Below are 20760 nucleotides of genomic sequence, written 5' to 3'. Positions count from 1 at the left end.
TGGCACAATAATTAGCTAATTTCCTTAACCTTGGAGAGGCCAAATCAGCCAAAGCAGACGGAAATCAGCGATTAAGCTTTATAACAACATTTTCATAGGATCTTACCTTTCCTTCTGCCTCTATTTCTAAAAGGATGTTCAATGTGCTAGATATTTTTTAAAACTTTCCAGGAGATATTTTCAAAACAAAATCTGGGCCAGCCTCAGCTCAGAAGAAGAGGATGGAAGTTCAAGTTCTTTGATTAATAATAAAGCATCAACGTCACCTCAGTGATCTGCTGGTTGCTGGGCTGCACTGAACAACAGTCTTCATTTCCTCCCCTACCACTTTTACCATTTTCTCTCCCATGTTTTTTACCCAATGATCGTTACTTGTTTGTCCTTGGAGGAACTATCGTCACTCTGATGAACAGGTCAGGATTTCCAGCCCATATTCAATTCACTCTTTCCCTGAAAGTTGCAAATATTAAGGTCTCTTCCCAGACTGTATTATTCATCCAGTTAAGTTCCCCAATATTTTCACTCCTGAAATCTGGTACTTTTGAAAGTCTGTTTTTGCAGTCCTAAACTCAAATGCTTCATTCTTTTGTTACAAAGGATTTTGTACCATGCAAGGAGTAAAAAAAGAAGAAAATAGCAACAACAGTAAACACCACAGCAACGCCCCAGGTGATAGCTCAGATCCCTTAAAGGGTGGTATGGAAGTGGTACAAGGACCTTGTTTGGAATTCCTGTTCTGCACTTTGGAAGGCGGGTACAAAAGGGAGAAAGGGCAAAAAACTCTGCCTCATTACTGAGGCTGCTGACCCTTTTCTTCCAAAAAGTCCCTGGAGTCATTTCAAGAGTTACTCACCTACACGTACTTAGTTGTCTGATCACTGTTCCAGAGCTATTTAGAGGTGAGTTCTGTTTCTCACACAGATCTCAAGTCAGCAAATAAGAGTACTTGTCAGCTGAGTCATTTCTGCTAGCTTTGCATTAAGCACCATGGCCAGAGGGGATGCACAACAGAATTTAGGCCAAGTAGGAGGGCAAAAGCTCAGCATAACTCAATGCAAACTCCCTGGAACAGGGTCAAAAAAGCAGGCAGAGTTCAAATGACAGACTGTCACGGTTGCACACAAGAGGATCTGGCACTCCACACGGCCTCAGAAGCAGAAGCATCTCCACTGCCACGAGGTTGACGTAAGGTAAAGCTCACACAACCTGATGGGATACCCACACATGAGCACTGCACGAGAGGGAGAGGACAGACCATCCAAACTGTTCTCAAAACCTCATTGTGCAACCAAACTGCATCCCAAACCTGCAGGTTTCATGCAAACTGGAAGAAGGAAAAGGAAAGAATGAGTATCATCATTAAGTGCATTAAGAGAAATTGTTCAGGACAGAGAACGAGAGAGAGCAGAATATTTATGAGACCCTCTGGTCTCAACCCCAAACACTTTCTTTTGCTCATTTGAATGTGTAATAAAGGAACAGCTACAATATCACTCTGAGGCCAGCCTCGGGGTGCACAGAGGCGCATGGCCCTGATGCTTCAAAGGGACAGTACAAACAGATCACAAAATATTCCCTAAACCGCCAGCTTCATTTTACTACCTGTCTGACTGCAATTCCTAAAATGAATAATCTCATCCTACCCTTTGAAAATACTACTAAACAATTCCTGTAGATAGGCCCCACCTGAAAATAATGTTCCAGATCTGTAGTCCTCACCCCTCCACAATTCAGATCCAGGATTTTGTTCAGATACATTCTAGAGATACGGTGGTGTCAGTGACAAAGCAGCAATGTTGGCTCTCCAAATATCCCTCCCCAAAGCTTGAGGGCAACTTGAGGTAAAAATCCAAGCTCATTTGAAAATTGCAGGGAGGTTAAAAAGATTTCAAAGCCATGCAAAATTGAGCAGCAAGCACAGCCAAGCTACCACCCAGCAAAGCAGCCTTCAAAACACACTGCATGTTCAAAGGGCTTGCAGGTTTTGCTCGCTTTGGACATTTTCCTAATACTCTCCAGCGAGAGCGGGGAACGGCATACTGAAGCACAATAGGAAAACACACACGCAAGCAAGGTCCCTGCAGCCAAGTCCAGCCTGTAAATTTGGGCAGCTGACATTACAGATGTCTTCCTGTTGCCCTGCTGCTAAGACTGGCTGTTCTGAAAAGACAGATTGAGACAGGTCAGTAGGCAAACACAAAGCACTGCTCAGACACCCAGAAATATATTGGGTCAATGAACTACATCAAGACGCGGGGCTGAGCTACTGGTCACCATTTAAGAGATTAAATTGGTGCCGTGTCAATAAAGAAATAGTAAAGGAGATGGCAGAAATCCTTTTCTCTTTCCATCTCTTCCCTTTGCTGCTGCTTTTTCCTCTGCCCGTTCTCTGAGCCTTGGTAACAAGCCCCAAGGTTTAAAGCAACACAACAGCAACGATTGCTGGACAGGATTGATTCTGGGATCAATTTCCCCTCGATACATGATTGCCTGTTGCAGGCAGAAGGCAGGGGGAAGGCAAGAGCTCTAAGTCAGCAATCGGGAACCCACATCAACCCCCGGGGTGTAAAAGGCTGCAAAGTTTTCCTGATAAGGTGAGGCAGAGCCAAAGAAAATAAACAGTGTTGTGGTATTCCTGCCTGGGAGGCACGAATTCTCCCTCACCTCAAAGCTTCCAGAGCCCCCATCAAAACAATTAGATTATAAAAACTGCTGAAACCAGAGCTTTTCAGGGAGGACAGTCCAGAAGTCACAGCATGACAAAAAAGTAAGCGGGGGGTGTTGTAGGGGTGGGAGCACTTCCTCCCGTGGTGGCTGTATATTGGCACGTATTAAGCATAGACACAACAATAAGCAATAAATCACAGCTCAGGAGAAATGCCAGGTGGAATGCACTGGAGGAAATTAAAACATCCCTCTCGATATAGTTCAACATTGAAAGAAATACAAAGGAGGGCAAGTTGACTTATCACCTGTGTAGCCAGGATGCTAAGGGGAAAAAGGTTTCCAAAATTTGCAGCTGAAAAAATTCAGTTGAATAATTTCCTACAGAAAAAGCTGAGCTTAAAAATTAATAATGATATCACAAACATCTTTTTAAACAGATAAATAAATACCAGCTCTCCTTGGCTTTCCTAAGCTTCCTTTTTTTTTTTTTTCCTCCTTCTTTCAAATGCACAGCCCCTCCACGAGACTCAGCCATGGAGCAAACCTCCACAACCTCCACAAGCACACCAACTGGCCAGCACTGGAATTCAGCAAATTCTGACCTCTCACATTGCCAAATGTATGCAGCCCACCATGCTGTCTGAAGACCACACCTCGTGGTACAGACCAGTGATGGGCTTACACTGCTTACAAGTATGAAACTGGTTGTGCTGGAATCAAGTTTTACCACCAGGTGACGATGCTGTGGCTCTCAGGTCCTAAGTAGATGGTGCTCCTGTGAGGTACCCTCCAACCACTGTTGTTTTTTTTCCCTGCTTGTTCCTTTTTTAGGCAGTTGAGCAAACCTGCACCCATTTGAGCTTTAATGGAACTGTCACAGAGAGTACTTACACAGGCTGAAACTGGGACACGATCTATAAATTACCAGAAAGTTGAACTCGAGATTAGGAAAAGAAAGAAAAGGAAGGACTCATTTCTCTTGAAACTGGATCATATATATGTATACACACATAAATATTCTGAAACTGAAACTCTCCAGGACAGCCTGAAGAGGACAGCTGTTATGTTCTACCTTTTCAAATCTCTGCTTTTAAGGGCTAAGGATGGGATGGTATTTTCCAGCTGTGATTCTCTTACTAAACACTTCGGTGTCAGGCTCTCTGTATAAGCCGCTAAACCTTTACACATTAAACGCTTCTGAGTCTAACTTGCAGTAATGACCAAGTTGCATTTTCCAAAAGGGATAATTAAGAGGTTCAGCAAAAACAGAAAGAGCTAGCATTTTTATATTTAGACAGACATGAATTTGGTACAAGCTGATAGATAAACTCTACTTTTTGAAAATAAAATGATGGTGACATTTTCTGTATCATTTTTTTTTGGCCAGAGAACAGGGACATCTTGCACTAGGCCATGAAAGGAGTCCATTTAGACAGTGCTAGCAAATTCCTTCCTCTTGTCTAGCACAGAGGACATCAGTTTCAGACAAAACTCTCATCAAGAAGAGCAGGGCAAAGGCATGAGAGGAGAGGGAAGAGTGTTTTTAGAGATGTAGACATGCAATTACCCACAGCAAACCCCACTACACTCTCAGGGAGCATATGTCTCAATCAGTTGGTATCACACTGGTTCACCTGCTAAAAAGGGGATATTGTTCAGTTCCAAAAGCCTTCTGCACTCATTTCTGGGTGGAGAACTGCTCTGGAGCCAGTGCTGACAATTAAAAACTTTTTTCCTACTCCCTTTAAAAGGTGCAATCAAGACACAGAATCTATCCAGGTGTAGGCGGTGTCACACTTACTTGAAATGAGCTATTGGGTTCCAAAAGCAATGAGAAGTGGCCATGCAGCCCAGCCCTGCCTCATCAGATGTTTGAGAGGTGATCGCTCAGATAAGCAAGAATAGGCTGGCTGCAACCCAAATTCAGAAACCTGCAGCCCTACAGCCAGCAAAACACATGGAGCTAATAAAATCAACAGTGAAATGTCAAGATAAAAAATAGCAATAATAATAATAATAAAGTAAATACTGCCAGTCCTTCCTTGGTAAAAATACAATTAATTTCTGATTAAAATTAATTAATATTTACAAAAAAAAATATTGCTTATTCTCACTGTGCCTGTCATGAACGTATATATCAGGAGATGCACTTTCAACAGTGTCTTTTGTCTTGTAGTGATGAAAAAAGGCATTCTACACCAAATCAGACTAGAATGCGTTTCCCTGGTGCTTTTCGTTTAAGTTGAAGTGGAATATATCAGAGCTGTAAATTTGCTTACCCTTCTGTTCTGTACATGGAGCATCTCTCCAGAGGAATTTTTAGCACCCCATTATTTAAGCCCACGAAGAGCGACCTGTCGCTGTGCAGGATTTGGAGACTCTTGATTGCTTCCCGTTGTCCGTCAGGAAGGATCTGCATTTCCTCTAAATAACAACTCCTCAGGCTCCTGTTAGTGGTAGAAAGGGCCTTCAAGATGGTGCCATACTCTAGTGGAACAAGAAACAAGGCACGAGTAAATTTTGCAGGCATTGACTTCACGTCACACCTACCTAAAGACTGAAATATTAATGTCATCTTTACACAACTGCTTTAAACCTGGTTCTGTGTCACTTTCAAATTTTAACACACCTTCTGCCCGTGGTACAGAGAGCCCCAGCTACATGCTTACAATCCTCAGCAGTTCTCAGACATTAGAGAAACTATCTGGGACTGCATTTTAATGGCAAACCAGAAGGATATGAACCATCTGAAGAGCAAGTACCTGGAAATATTTCCCAGTTGGAGCGCTGAGGCCAAAATCAGTCAGGTCCTGTTACCAGTGAGCTGTACAGTAAGGTCACCTGAGATAGCAGGGATCATTTCTGGTGCCTCAAAGTCTGTATTTCTTTTGGTTTATGGAGCAGATCGGTGTGATGTGATGCCATGACAAATGACAACAGATGCAGAGGCCCTGCTGGAAATCTCAGAGGCCTCTGTAATGACTGCATGGGTCACGGGTCTAATTGATCCTCTTCCTGGAAGAAGCCAACCTGCCAGCTCGATGAGGGGATGTTATGGCATCAGCAGTGCATACGCAGAAATGTATACGTTTGTGTTCACAGTGCTCTTAACTAAACAATTTAAAGATCCCATAAAGTGTGGGAGATCTATGCTGGGGAAAAGGGGTAACCTCACTGCTTTTCATTAAAACCCCAAAAGACATCTGTCAGTCCCAATGGTTCTTGAACTTCAATCTTTCTATCCAGATAACTTCTGTATTGGTGCCAAAGCTCAGCAATTTACAGCAGTGGAGTTGGCTGCCATGTGAAGATTTTTTTTTCCCAGTTAGCTGAACCTTAAGGGTGAAAAAAGACTGAGGCCAAGCTTGGGTTTGTTTTTTTCTCAGGATTGGATTTTGTGTTCAGGGCTGTCTCTGAGCAGGGCTGTCTCTGCTTAAGCATTTGAACGGGTTAAACATTTCAGGTCCAGAAGAGCTTCATCTTTGGTCACCACTAACCAGGGCAAGAATACAAATGAGTAAGAAGCTGATCTAATGGCAGAAGACCTTTCCACACAAGTGATGCGAGGCAGAAATGATCCCAGTCTCTGGCTCTGAAACTGAGACTCCTCGCCTAAAATATCAAGATATCAAAATAACAGAACCATGTCATATTTCCATGTTAGTACAATCTTCTCATTATAATCAATGCCCAGTGAGGCTCCCACACTGGGAACATTACTAAAAGACATCAAAGATGATCACTTTTGAAGTAAGTGGAGGTAAAAGTTAGATAAATTATGACACAGTCCGGGAAGATGGTAACACGAGAATGAAGCAATGACTCTGCATTCAGATTTGAGATTAAACTAACACTTATGGAGGCAATCCATCTTATTCTAAAGTCAAAGCTTCTGCCATAGAGGATAACAACATTATACCCATGAGGCTGACCATATGCTCTGATTAATCAAACTATTTAATTTAACCTTTATGATTAGAATGGATATGGGCTAAAACAACCATTTGTAACACTTTGTCCTTCCTTAGCATCTTTCATTTATCCAAGAGATCTGTGCCTTTCAGAAGAGGCAGTGTGTCCTCCTCATTAGAGGATGGCAGTAGAAATTAAGAAATCCAAATCACACAATTAATACTATCACCGGCTCGCTGTGCACAAAAGCACACATGCCTCAGCTTCCCCATCTGCATCACATTTGAGTGCATGCTCATTCCTGAAAGCACAGGGACTCGTACCCCAGTAGGCACATGGAAGTGCAAACACAAACAATTAAAACCTCAGGCAAGCCTAGAAGTTAAGTATTATTATTTTGAGATGAGTATATCATAGTGCAGAGAGGCAACTTATGTGCATAAAACCACAGAACATTTTAGCAACCTTTGCTCTTTCCCGCTGTAATGTATTAGGCGGATCAGTCGAAACATGTTTTTATAAAAGGAAGAAAAATGTTATTGTTGTTTTCAAACACACTGTAGATTTATGGCCCATTCACTTGGGACTCTGCTTCAAGTCCTCCATCCTGCTTCTAATTTAGTCAGGCAAGCTAACTTTCATGAAGTTTTGTGCCAAAATGATATTGAATGACTACTGTGTAATGGTGCCATGACCGGGCTCTGAGAGATGCTATGTCTACAAACAAGCGGAGGCAACTTTCTTAAGCTCTGGTGCTCTTACCTGTCCCAATATACATCACGTGGTAGAGAGTATCCTTCCCCTGAACGATATCAACCACCAGTTTGGAAAACCGAATGCTGTCCTGAGTCACATACGGATCTACGGTGACCGGCTGCACCACGTCGTTCATCAGGAAGAGGCGCTGCGCGTCCTGCAGGACTCTCTCTGTCAGGTTCTCGTTAGGGCTGTCATCACTCAGCGTCCCACACTGAACATGGAAGATTGAACTTCAGCACCTGCATTTTTTCCCCACACCAGTAGCCCAAGACCAAACCCTGAAACGCTTCTTTGATTTCAACCAGCCATGCCCTGGTGATTTTTTGAGGAGGCAGGTCTGTGTGAAGGGGCCCAGGACCAGGCCCCTAGCCTGGGTAATGGCTAGCTTGAAGTCCACTAAAAATGCTTCTCCCAACTGCTCCACTGACCATCACTGTGGTGTTTCATTCCCTGGTGATCATCCCCAGCCACTAACCGCCCCCTCCGTGCACACAGCTCTTCTGTCTTCACAGGCCATGGCAGACTGACCTGTGTGAATCCATCCTCCAGCATCAATGGGTGCACGGGGATAGGATTCAACACCCTGTCCATACAGCACAGGGGGGAAGAAGAGAGTTTATTTTCTGTCTTTTAAACACCAGCTCAAGGCCCACCTCTCATAAACTGATCCTCGCAGTTTCAGTAGGAAGAAAAAAAAACAACACACACGCAAATTTTTTTTTCTTTTTGGGTCCAGGTGTTTGGTCTTTCCTTGGAAGGGAAGTTGGTATACTGCAAATTAGGATGTTGATCTACGACATCCCAGCTGCAGTGTACAAATTTCCCATGTGCATGCTCTCAATATGCATCAAAGCAACTCTGCAGTGTGGCTGCCTTTCAGAGGTGCACCATGTGGAGCTTCTCTTACGATGTGCTAAAATGAGCTCATAGGAATTTAGCTCACATTTGCACAGTCGATATGAATCCTAACAGCTGTGTACTAAGTCCTACAATTGTCAAACCTTTAAGAACTCACTTCAGGAACGGACATGTTTGTCACAGTTGTGCACAACTCGGTTTGTCCAAAAATCCACCACCAATGTCTTGGAGCTTGTGGGAATTAATTGAGCAGGGTGATGCTAGTTCACATCATCTATGAACATGGCCATTTGCTTATCAGCTTTAGCGTTTTGAACCAAGTACCCAGACCAAGAAAATATCAGTGTGGGTTGGGTTGGGTGGTGTTTTTTTTTTTTTGACATGTCTTCAGATGAGCTTTAATACCTTTTTATTGCAAAGGTCATTTTCTTTCATTAGTGTCTCATCCCAAATTCATTAGGGTTTTTAATTGCATCTCTTCTCCTGTCTCCTGTACTCTTTCTGGTTTACACTCCTGCCTTGCTTTGGATGCTTTTCTCTCCGCTCTCATTTCTTTCTAGAGCATCACTGAAGGAGGAGTCCCAGTGGCAGGAATGTCATTGTTGGTTTTGTTTTCTATTCTCATCAAGTCACTGATAATCCTTTTGGGCTATTGGCAGCCTGTGTGCTGACACAGCATCCCTCTGGTTTGGTTTTATTTTGTTTTGTTCTAATTTCCTGATTATCTGCACTGCCCTGATCCTCTATATCCTTCAGTATTTCTCCTTCCTCTCCGCAAGAAAAAAAAAAATCTGGCATCCTTCCCTCATCCTCCTTTGTGAACACTAAGGCAAAAAAATTAATTTAATTTTTTTGCAATATCTGCCTCTTTCTGTCACTAAATTACCCTTGTCATCTCCTAAAGGCCCTTCACTGACCTCCTGTTCCTCCTGTACTTGAAAAACATCTTAATCTCTTTTTGCAATCTTCCTTTTGTCTGCCACATACCTCCTTTTCCTTTCCTTATTTTTCCCTGACCCTTTTTTTTCATCTTGCTGCTGCAATCTTTGCACTCCACATTTTATCTGATACTTTTCACTACATGGAAATGCTTTCCAAAGTCCTTTTCTATTCCTCCTGGGTTAGTCCAGCAAGAGACAGAAAGTCTTTGATTCTTGGTTAACCTTAATATTCCCTTTAAATTAAAAAAAAAAAAAAAAAAAAAAAAAAGCTGAAGGGAAAACAAAAAAAGCCCCGGTCATGTTTAGCATGGTTGGGGCTTCAGCAAAGCTTTGTTTCTTGGTTTTGAGTGCATCAAGCTGAGGGGGTGATCAAGAGCCTGAACTTGTCCCACCTTGTAGCTGAAGCCCTCACTCAGGTGCTGTGAGGGAATTCAGGGGGAGAAAGTCAGGTTCCTCAGCAAGAGCACAAGCGTGTCCCTGCCTGCAGCATGGACCTGCCTCCCATCTGCTCCTGCAGTGATCTCAGCTGACTGCAGAGTCCTTTTTGGAAGGTCCCTGACATCACCACTTTGAAGGCAGATGGCATTTGCAGGCAGCCTCAGCACCTTTGCCATTATAAAGCAGAACCAGATTCACACAATCAGGCTGAAAGGATTCACTGTGCAGGAGCAAGGACAGAAAGATGAGTTTGTCTTCCCTAGGGTTCCCCAGGTGGGAAGGGGCTGAGCTCTAAAATGGGCTCACACTTCAGAGGACTCAGGTTGTGTGGGGCTCTCAAATTCATACTTTGTGCTGCAGTGACTGAATTTGGGCATAAAGCAACTATCATGTTCTATACATTTCAAATTGGCGTAAACTCATAACCCTGGAAAACTACTCATTCATAAACCCAAAGATTTTTAAGGCTAGAAGGAATCACTATGTCCATCTGGCCTCTTCCACTACTTACTTCTGCAACATGTCAATAACTTCTGGCTGAGCTACCGTGTCTTGGAAAGACATCCATCTCACACAGAAACACCGGCTGCCTTCAGGGCCCCATTAAGTGATGGAAAATTCATCACATCCTTATGCAGTCACAGTAGTTAATTACCTTTCTTGTTTTAAAATGTCGGTTGTCTCCATTCTAGTTTGACTTTGTCAGCTTCAGCTTACAGTCATTGAATCTGCAAGCTTCGGTGGGGATATGCAGACTTATCCCCTGTGAGGACCATATGCTCAGAGTTCATGTATTGGTGATGAGTGTACCAGAAATAAGAGAGTAGGAAGAGTGGATTTTCCCTGATGTATCAGAGTTTGGGTCCATCTAGCCTGATGCAGCTCGCACCATAGGCCAGCATTGGTTGTTTCAGGCTTTTTTCGGGGGGGCATTCCAGTGATATATCCTGCAGGAAACCTTTCCTCCAAAATTTTTACCCAGAACACCATCTCTGGCCCACAGATATTTTAAATTCTTCATTCTTACAAAAGCTCTGAACATTTTTATGTGTAAAAAGACTTAAATTTTTCCATAAATCCCATGGTTTCAATAACATGTGGCAAAGAATTCCACAGACCAAAATACTCATGAAGGTAGAAAAATATCATTTATCTGCACTGTGGGTCTTCCTGGAAAAATAAGCCCCTGTAAGAATCAACCCAGTGGAGTGACAGAACATTAAAAGGACTGGAGCACACTGGAGGGCAGAAGCAGTACCTGGAAATTTGGGATGGGGTTTAACGTCGGCAGCCAGGCTGATCTGGGGTTCTCTTGGTAACGGAAAGGGCCGTTAAATGCCTGAGTAATGGCACTCAGATTGAAGGCACACACTGCTGAGGCAGCTATGCTGTTTCTGGAAAAGGGGAGAAAAAAATCAATTTAATCATTAGAACATTGACATTTTCATCATAACAGACATCAAGCTTCACTCAGATAAAATACATGTAAATTGCTAGGTAGACATACAGTGATACCAATCTCACAGGGAGCAAAAATAAATAAATAAATTGTAAAATGCAAATGAATTGCATGACAATTTTTGAGAATGAATTTTAAGCTTGGTTTTAAAATGCCTGTGATTTAAGGGCCACGGAAGTAGTTCTGACATGAAAGGTGAGCACAGTTTAATTTGCATGGATTATTTGCGTCTGGTTTTATTTTTATTTTTTTACCACCCCATCTATCTTGATTGATTACAAACAACATAATTTTTAATCTCCCGGTATTTCTCAAGGTGAAAGCCTGTTTCTACAGCCTCCTAAAATCTTCAGCTATAAAATATATCCCCTAATGTTTATATAGATATATATATATTATTTGTAAGTATACAGAAGCATGCACACAGGCAGGGGGAGGGACAGAATGACAGTGCACACCAAGCTGGTTGTTACGGCAGCTCAGCAAGCAAAGATGTCTTGCTAATACGTGCAAGCCTCTGTTTTCAGTGATTACTCCTTCGTGCTCCCAGCCAGGATCAGCATCTGTCTGGGGCAGGCTGCTCCCCACGCACGCACGCACCAGCCAGAGGAGGCACGGCGAGAGAAATGCCACCGCAGGAAGGACTCTTTGCAAGGGAATTTGTCACAGGGAGGTGATGCTGCCTGGGCAGACTTGCACACAGCTCGGTTGGCCTTTGCTGGCCCGTTTCAGCCACGGAGGGCCCATTTCTGCAGGGTCCTGAGCAGGCTCAGCGCTTTTTGCTTCCACAGGGTTCAAGTGCACCTCCCTGACGAGCCGGCATCTCCGAGAAGCACGTCCAGAGAGAGCCATTTGCTATGTGGTTACCTGAAATTCAAAACCTGCTCCCAGCCCTCTCCCTTTTTTAAAGGGAAAGAACAACGTTTGGAGAGAAAGATATCAAAATAAAACTAAAAATAGGGCTAGCACAGGAAACCGACTCGTCACAGTGCCTTTTAAATAACCCAAGCCCTGCTGTATGTATCTTGCTGCTAATTAAAGCAGTTTGAATTCTCTGAGAGGAACTTTTTTTTTTTACTAAACCAGTAATTATACTCTCTTGCGCAAAAAAAATAAATAAAAAAAAGCCTTGCTCCACAGTCCCAGGCAGGAAAGTAGAGGGCCAGATCCTTTCACAGCATATTTCTTCAGAGCAATACAACGTCAGGAGGAACTTCTTGCTTTGCCTTCCCACTCTCCGCTCCTGCCCCTGCCCTTCCACCCCCCGAGTGATGGAGTAGCTCCCTTTGAACATGTCAAAGCAGCGCCAGGCGAACCTTTCTCCACTTTTGTCTGAACACCACTGACGCAGTGCATGCTCACAGACGGCAGCTCTTAAGACAAAGCTAATGATGGATGACAAGTAAATGCCTTGAGGCACACATGGGAAAAAAAAGAGAATGAGAAGGAAAATGAAAAAGGAAAAGAAAGAATAAAACCCTGATAGTCTAACAAAAACACTTAAAAAAAAAGATTTTTTTAGGTCCCTGCTAAAGACTCCACAATATAGCCCTTTCCTTTTGAATGAGGCTTTTGATGAAATAATGCTATCTGTGGCCTGGCATATTTCCTATCCCTCCCTACTACAACACAGATCCCAGTCTCAAACCAGTGGCATCGATTTGGCCAGCTGGCCCTTGTGCTGCGCTGGTGGGAACTGCAAGTTCCTTTATTGCACCTCCTGCTCCCTGTGACTAACTAGGTGAGTTAAGTTCAAGGAGGCTTTAACATAGTCTCCAAAAACTTTAATAAAAGCTTCTTAAATATTTCATCAACAGCTTCCCCCAAAAGCTCTCTTTCCCACTGATTTAGCAGGATATAGCTTAAAATGAAGCAATAAATCTTTATATGGGTGTTTCCACCAATAAGTATGATACAGACTAAAAGCCCTTTGTTATAAGATGACCGTAACTGCATTAAAGATGAACCTGCCAAAATAAAAATACCTTTAAACAAAAAATAATAGTTTTGTGGTGCATCAGTATTCCATTATAAAGGTACTCAGGCTAGAGCGCGCATCAGCCCTCTTTGTATGCAGCGCTCATGCAGCATGATATAAGTCCCAGTGGAAGTTAGAAGAATAATTACCATTATTTCTCTAGTCGGATGACAAATTGGAACATTTTCTCTTTGAACTCTCAAAAGAACATCATGTTGTAGACCCAAAACGCTACTTGATCTAGCTTCAGCTATTATCAATAACTCATCTCTTCAATTACACAAATGTTACATATTATATTGTCCTCAGAAGATACCAGAGGGAACACACACCCGTAATGTAAGAAGAGTGACTTAAGTGCAATCCGAAGAGGAAAGGGTAACACTTACCATGTCTCATGCTTTAGCAAACCTGGGAGACAGACACAGCACAAAAGAACTGTTCCAACCCGAGCTAGTCTGTCTCCTCTGTTTTACACAAAATCCATATAAATTTGATTAATATTGTACATTTATTAATAATTTTATTCTCATTTCCAATTTCCGTTCTTGGCTGGATGAATGGACAAATGGATAGATAAAACATTATCACTATAGGCATAAAAGTGTCTCTGATATTAAAAAAAAAAAAAAAGTTGTTCCATCTCAATTGCCCATAGCAGTAGCCAGGTTTCCTTTACACATTCAGGCAGTTTGGCTAACAGCCTTTAAATGTTTTCAGGGGGAACAACTCATGCTCCTTTCGACTCCAGGATAGATTTCCCTGAAGCCCAGAGTCAAGGTCCAGTGCTCACTCATTATTATTTTTTCACAGAATCACAGAATGTCTTCTGGATGTCTTCTGGTCCAAATCCCTGCTCAAGCAGGGCCACCCAGAGCAGGTTGCCCAGAACCATGTCCAGGTGGAATGTCCATTTTGAAAATGTCCAACAAAAGAGACTCCACAACCTTTTCCTCGTCACTTCTCCAACAGCTCACTTTTGGCTGATGTTGGCAACAGTCGTGCAGAAAAAAAAACATGGAAGGTGAATGAGGGTGGCCAAACACTTACCTACTTCTTGGCATTTACAGACTGGAAATATCATTTTGGATCTGTTGACTTTATAAAAGTCATTATAGTGAAACTCCCAACAGTGCTCTAGCTCAAAAAGTTGGGGCTGATGCTTTGTGGCTTCAAGGGCTGCCACGCCAAAGAGAACAGACCTAAGGTCTATACTTCAGAGAGGCTTCACTTCTTTGTTTTGCTGTGGGGCTTCTTGGGACCAGACACTTATTCATATTGAACAGTACTCTCTATTGCACAAAAAGCCCCAAAGAAGTTGGCTAACCAGCATGAGAAAGATATTTTGGGTGGTTGTCATGTGAAGTAACTAACTCAGATTTTCATCCTCTAGTTTACACATCAGGATAACACCCCCCTGGAGAGCATGCATTATTGAAACTCAATACCACACAGACTGGTTATAGCTTGAAACTTATCATCCTAGCCTTGGGCTTCAGAGAAAAAGTTATTTGAGTTTTTCTGACTTAAAAAAATACATTATGAGTTTTTTAATATATTTTTTAATTAACTCCTCTTCTCTTTTCTGCTTTCACAGCTACACTAAATCATTCCAATTACAAGTTTTTTCAATATCAAGCCAAGAAAAGGTGATTATGAAGTTTCAGAAATCATTCCTTCCCCTCAGATTTCCAACACTGCTTTTGATTTATGGACCCCAAACTGTTTGTAGTAGAGGTACAGACCCACTTGGAAATGTTAAACGCTGTGTAGCCTCCATGACCTTGCTTCTATAATATGTTGTTCAGCAGTTTATGTTGATTTCAGTTCCTGCTGTTGTCATCCCATTTGCCTCTTTTTCCTCCTTCCAATACTTCTCTCCCAAGCACATGTACCTGTCCATTTCTAGGGCCAATCCTGATGTTCCCACAATAGTGTCAGATCATTCAGGCAGTAAACCTGGCTGAAAAATCTTTTTTTTTCTACTGGGTCATTTTCATACCAGCTCTCCGAACAACACAAGTAGCATTGGCACTACAAAAAGTCAAAAGTCTGTCACAGCTCAGTTTTAAATCAAATTAAGTTACCCTAGAAATGTACTGTCACCCCGTAAGGGACTCCAGGCATCCATGAACAACGGACTAAAAACATTGTCCTAAAGGCAATGCTGCTGTGATGGATAATACAGACCTATCTATTCCTCTGCATTAAACCAAGGGATCTTTCAAAAATTATTGCTTAGACTGTCTAAGAAATCAGAGTATTGCCGGTTTCAGACTGCTGGGGATAGAAGAAGGGCAGTAAAACCAGTGCAACTTACACATTAGTGGTGAAGACACCATAGATCAGGTCTTGCTCAGGAAGGTAGAAGGTGCTTTGCAATTCATTATAATAGAAAGGGATTTCTCCAGCACGGGAACAGTTCAGCCTGGCCTTCATGAAAGTTGTCCATGTGTCCTCCAGCAAAAATCTCCCCCCAATGTCATTTTTGCAGACCCTGGCCACACGAGAATACACTGTTTTCCCACAATCGTGTTCTACTGCGTTCTCTCGGAAAAAGAAGTAGGTGAACAAACCGATGTCGTAGGCAGCAATAAAGTTAGGCTCTGAAAAACAAACACGTGAAGAGATTTATACAGGTCAGAAATCAATCCATGCTCAGTGACTTGCCCAATGCATTGCACTGCCAGCTCCTTTTACATAGGCTGTCAAAGCTGCGACCACAGGGAGTTTGGAGTCAGCAGCAGACATAAAAACAGTAGATGAGAATAATGATATATGGGGGTACAGCTCTAGCTCCATTTTTCAGATCATGGAAGGATCCCTTCATTTCCCCACTTTATTGGCTCTGCTGCTACTGACTTCAGTGAAAGCAGAGTTTAACGCTTTGCATATGCACGACTACTCTCTGTACCTACAGTTATTTTACAACATAAAGCCTTCCCATTGGGTTCTTTTACCTATTCTCTTCTGAAGTGCACCTTATGGTGTGTTAAATATGCTGCTTGCATCCGCCCGATTCCCCAGACTGCTGCATTGAAACATTCAACCTATTTTCCCAGCGCAATCACATCTGGCTTTTATCACAAAGCCTTTCCAGTTTCTAGGCACAAAAGATTATCTTATGTCCGTAAAACAAAACCACGCCACAAACTGACAGTATCAGAGCAAGCTCTCCTTAATTCTTTTTCTCCTGGAATCATTGTTATTGTTTTCACAAGGATTAAAAAGAACCTGGTGTTGGTTTGTAATGAATATTTTAATTGGCTATTTAACAAAGCTTTAAAGTGTTCAGTCTTTCATCCCAACAGTTTCTCTGGCAAAGAGAAAAGATTGGCCAATTAATAATATATGACTAAACAACAACAACAAAAAACCTGTTGGTTTTACAGGTGCTTTTACGATGTTCATTTCTGAGTAATGCTCAAAGGAAAGTACAGAATTTCTTTAATGCTGCAGCCCAGGAGTGAAAGGAGAACAGTCTGGCAGAGGGGAGGGCAGACTCATGGTGCTGCAAGGAAGGTTTGGGAGGTAGAATATGGTTCAGAGGGAAGGGCACTGCAGAGCATCTCTGATCAAACTTTCTCTTTCAGACAGTGAACTTTAAAGGGATCGCTGTGATCACCAACCTGACCTTCCTTCCGTCTAATATGAACCAGAGAACTTCACCCTGTAATTCCACCATAGGATCCTACAACTAACAGGTGAATTAGACCGCATTTTTTGAAGGAGATCTGATCTTACAGGACAACGTCACATGGCTTTACATTCATCACTTTCCTCAGTGACTCGTTCAAATGACTAATGACTGCCCCAGCTGCAACCTGCACTTCTTCTTCCATTTGACATTATCTGGTTTTAGCTTCCAATCACAGGCTCTTGTCATGACTTGTCTGTTAGATTAAAGATCTTTATCCTGCCAGAGATCTTCTCCCGGTGTAAGTACTTCCATATCATGTGCAAACCACCTTTTATCTCCTGTTCAGAAAGATAAATAAATTGAGCTCCTTAAGTCTCTCACTGTGAGGCAGACTTCCCAAGCTTCAAATCACTCCATGGCTCTTCTCTGAATCATCTTCAAGTTTTCTGTTTCTTGTTGAAAAGTGGCCAGAATGGGATGAAATTAGTCCAAAGTCCCCAATACTGCACAAAGTTGTAAATCCAAGTGTCATGTTAGCTTTTCCGACCACGGACTAGAAACTCGGTTTCTGTTTGTCCTTCTTTAAACTCCCCTGTTCCAAGGTTCCCCCGTGTGACTTCCTTCTGAATTCTTAATTCATGTGCAGACAAGTGGCACATATTTGTAATGAGTGTATATGAGCTATGCTACTAATTGTCCTAATTCACTCACAGTCTTGCCTGATGACGTTCTTCTACAGGTCCTGCTCTCCATATAACATTATCTATGAGTGTCTGCAGAAGCTAAGTTCATTCTCATGAAGTTCCAGAGAGTGCACAGTCCCACTGTTCATATCCTTGATTGAAAGGTTCTGAAATCCAACAGAAATATTCTGAATACTTGGTCAACTTACCTTGGCCTTGAGAGAGGAGAGAGGAAATATTGGGGTCTCCATCATTATAGTCTGCTCAGTCAAGGTGTGCTTTGTCCCAGCCAGAGGATATGGACTTACTGCAGGAACTACTGGTTGAAATTCTACAACTTGTTTGATGTAGGGTATTATCATACTGGGGTAACAGCTGCTTTTAATAACTATAAATCCACAACACCATGGGTTTACATGTAACATAGCTTGCTGTGAAATTTCTCATTTTCAGACTGATCTTGTACTGAAACGAACCATTTTCAGCTGAGACAGTGGAAGTAGAGTGTGCTCAACACATTGCAGAACTGGGTCAACAACATGAGGCTTTATTTAACCTGGATCTTCAAATCGTTGAGGGATTTTCTCATTAAAAGGATGCACTTGGTCATCTCTGAAGACAGAGACCCATAAATATATTAAGCAGCCTGTAAGACCCACTTTGCATATTCTAAATCAACTCCTCTGACATCCTTCCAGGCTATTTTTAAATGTCTTCTAAGCTGCACTGATCATTGCACCGGAAGCCCATCCCCATCATAACTCTGGATTCCAATAAGAAAACAGAAGGAAGGATTTACAAGCCTGCCAAGTTGACTTTAATACACCTCTTGCTCAGATACGACCCGCATGACTTTACCATTGAGCCATTTGGAGTTGTACTGTGCTGTCCTAAGTGGGGGAACATTTCCAAGGCTGCGGTAAATAGCAGGATCCCGTCCAGAGAAATCAATTACAGTTGCAGCATAGAGTTCTCCTCGTGATGTAATCACAGCTGTCGAGTTATGCCGGGGGTCATACGGGCACCGAGCCACTCCATTAATTCTGTCAATGATTTTGCTAAGATTTCCTACCTGTATTTAAAAGGAGAGAGGAGAGAATTTAAAGAGCAGCTGGCTTTCGTACTGGCACAGAGAATTCAGTTTGCCCATGAGTACCTCCGAGCAAAGCCCTGATGGTAAAAAAAAAACAGGCAGCTATAAGACAATAATGCCAGCGATGACTGTAAATTGATCTTTACATACATCACTTGCCAATGTAAGAAGTTGTGTCTGAGCCTCACTGATCCTCCTGCTTTGTAAGAAGGGTAATTCCCCTGCCAATAAAGCCTGCAGAGCCCAACCCACTCACAGTAATCAGGTGCTCCTCTTGCTAGCACAGGTTTCTAATCTTCCATAGGCACCTTCTGAATGTGTACTGGCATTAAAAAATATAAAAATTAACATTGCTCCGAACCTGCTCCTGCCTCCCTTGAAGCCAAAGGGAGTTTTGCCATTTATTTTGAAGGAAACATTTAAGCATTCAGCTCAGGAGGTGCTCACAGCTAAGCCTGTCTGTATTGCCCATTTTCAACAGCATACCCAAGGTTTACATGAGCAGCACTTTGTCCAAACCTGGCTCACCCATACCATGAGTTTTTTGCTCCCCACCTGCAGACACACCACCCCCTGGCCCAACGGGGCCAAGAACCCCAAACCAAAACAATTTCAGATCAACTGCATTTGGAACATATTCTCTGCACCCATGAAGCCCTGTTGATGACTGGCCTTCCCCAGAGCATGTACCCCAGCCCCTCCATCACTGCAAAAGAGGCAAAACAGACCTGACGACTGGAACACACTGGCGAAAAGGCATTGGTACCACAGGTAAAAACCTTCTTGCCATAAACAATCAGCACTCGGACATAGTTCTGACACTCTTCCTGTAGGGACACAAGACAGAGACGAACTTTGAAAAGAAGACTGTGAGGTTATTTATTACATTAAAAAGTACCTGTGTGGCAGCTGGAATGCACCTTCTTTACCTCTAACTTGGAGCAAGATTTGTTGCACCAAGTGCTGCAGCAGTGCACAGCTGTAGGGAGCGAGCAGTCTCCGTGAGCAAGGCCAATTTGCTGCTTACTTCTCTGACCACAATCCTGCACGAATCTGGTAGGATGCTATCCATCAGGCTGACTCTGCGTTAGCTATACAACTGGCTCTTTCTTTCTGCTTAAATTGGAGGAGGAATCCTCCCTCTTTCCATGATATTTCTGACCTGCTTTTCCCATCAGTGCTGCAGCTTTGACAACATTACCCAGACACAACTCTGGTGAAGGGCAGAGGCTCTCCCTGCACTAGAAGTCACGCTGGTGTAGCAGGAAAACAGAAGGAACTTCTCTGCAATGGGAGAATCGTGTGCTTGGACAGACCGTTGCTTCCTTCCACCATGAGGCTCCACACTCAGGATTTTCCATAGTGGAAGGAGTTTCTCTTTCAGGCCAGGACAGAGAGAAATAGCAAAACCCCTCTTCTCAGCCTCTCCTTCCCCCTGCAGCCTCACATCCCGACACTGGTGGACTGCAGGTCAGGCCATCTGAGTGTGCCCGGGATGCTCAGTGACAGAGGGAGAGGCCAGGGCTTTCTGAGGTGACCTGCAGGGAGAGGAGGTGCCAGCACAGCCTGTGGCAGCCCCTTGCCCTGAAATCCATCCCCACAGCCCCGCTGAGGGATGTCTGATGAGCCCAGAACCAGGCTGCCTGCCCTGGGCTCTGGGAGCAGCGCAGAGAGGAGGAGGTGAGCGATGGATGGCTTGTGAGTGGCACCCACGGTCTCCAAGGGAGGAAAGGCAGTTATATTCCACTGTAAACAGAGACGGGAACTTGTTAAAAAATAACAACGTCGGCTGGGTTATCCCGGCTGCCTTGCTTTCCTCCCTCCAATAGATCATAATTTGCTGCTAAGCTGAGCCTCCAGCTGCAGACACCGCTTCTCCTGTAAGCAGCAATCACTCCACGAGCTTCCCCGTCTCACAGCGCTCCACGCTGCTGATCAGCTCCCTGAAGACTTCATTTGCAAGATCCAGCAGTGTAAAAACACTCCGTATCAGCTGGAAAGGGGAGAGGCTTGCTTAGCTGGATTAAGAACTACCATCTCCTTTCATTCGCTGCATGGAAAACAACTTGCTGGAGAATGGCATTTAGCAAACCCCCCCTGGCAGTGGCCGCAGATGAGCGACTGCATGGGCACAGTGTCTGGGGCTCATCCTGAATGGAGAAGTGTGCAGGGACTGCGCCCTGAGCCAGCCTGGGAGCACTCACCTGGCCCAGGCAGAGGCCATGGAGGTGATGGAGTGGGGCTGACCTCAGCAGGGATCTGGGGATCCGACACACAGCCCCTGGCACAGAGGAACCAGAGCTTAAATTCATAGTGGGGTCAACAAGGGCTT

The 20760-nt window shown here is 43.4% G+C and overlaps 1 protein-coding gene across 5 annotated transcripts in view; it reads right to left on the bottom strand.

Moving 5' to 3' along the window:
* Positions 1–20760, bottom strand: part of SEMA5B (semaphorin 5B) — a 254481-nt gene that overhangs the window by 48084 nt on the left and 185637 nt on the right. For all 5 annotated transcript variants that reach the window (XM_032189713.1, XM_032189716.1, XM_032189717.1 and 2 more), the window contains exons 8-13: positions 19157–19255; positions 18194–18407; positions 15333–15618; positions 10834–10969; positions 7342–7549; positions 4947–5154 (exon numbers count right to left, since the gene is read on the bottom strand). In XM_032189713.1, the coding sequence (XP_032045604.1) occupies positions 4947–5154; positions 7342–7549; positions 10834–10969; positions 15333–15618; positions 18194–18407; positions 19157–19255 (1151 nt within the window). The remainder of the gene's footprint in view (positions 1–4946; positions 5155–7341; positions 7550–10833; positions 10970–15332; positions 15619–18193; positions 18408–19156; positions 19256–20760) is intronic.

Source organism: Aythya fuligula, chromosome 6 (assembly GCF_009819795.1).
Source record: "Aythya fuligula isolate bAytFul2 chromosome 6, bAytFul2.pri, whole genome shotgun sequence".
NCBI classification, from domain to species: Eukaryota; Metazoa; Chordata; class Aves; order Anseriformes; family Anatidae; genus Aythya; species Aythya fuligula.
This window is presented reverse-complemented; position numbering and strand designations above follow the sequence as displayed.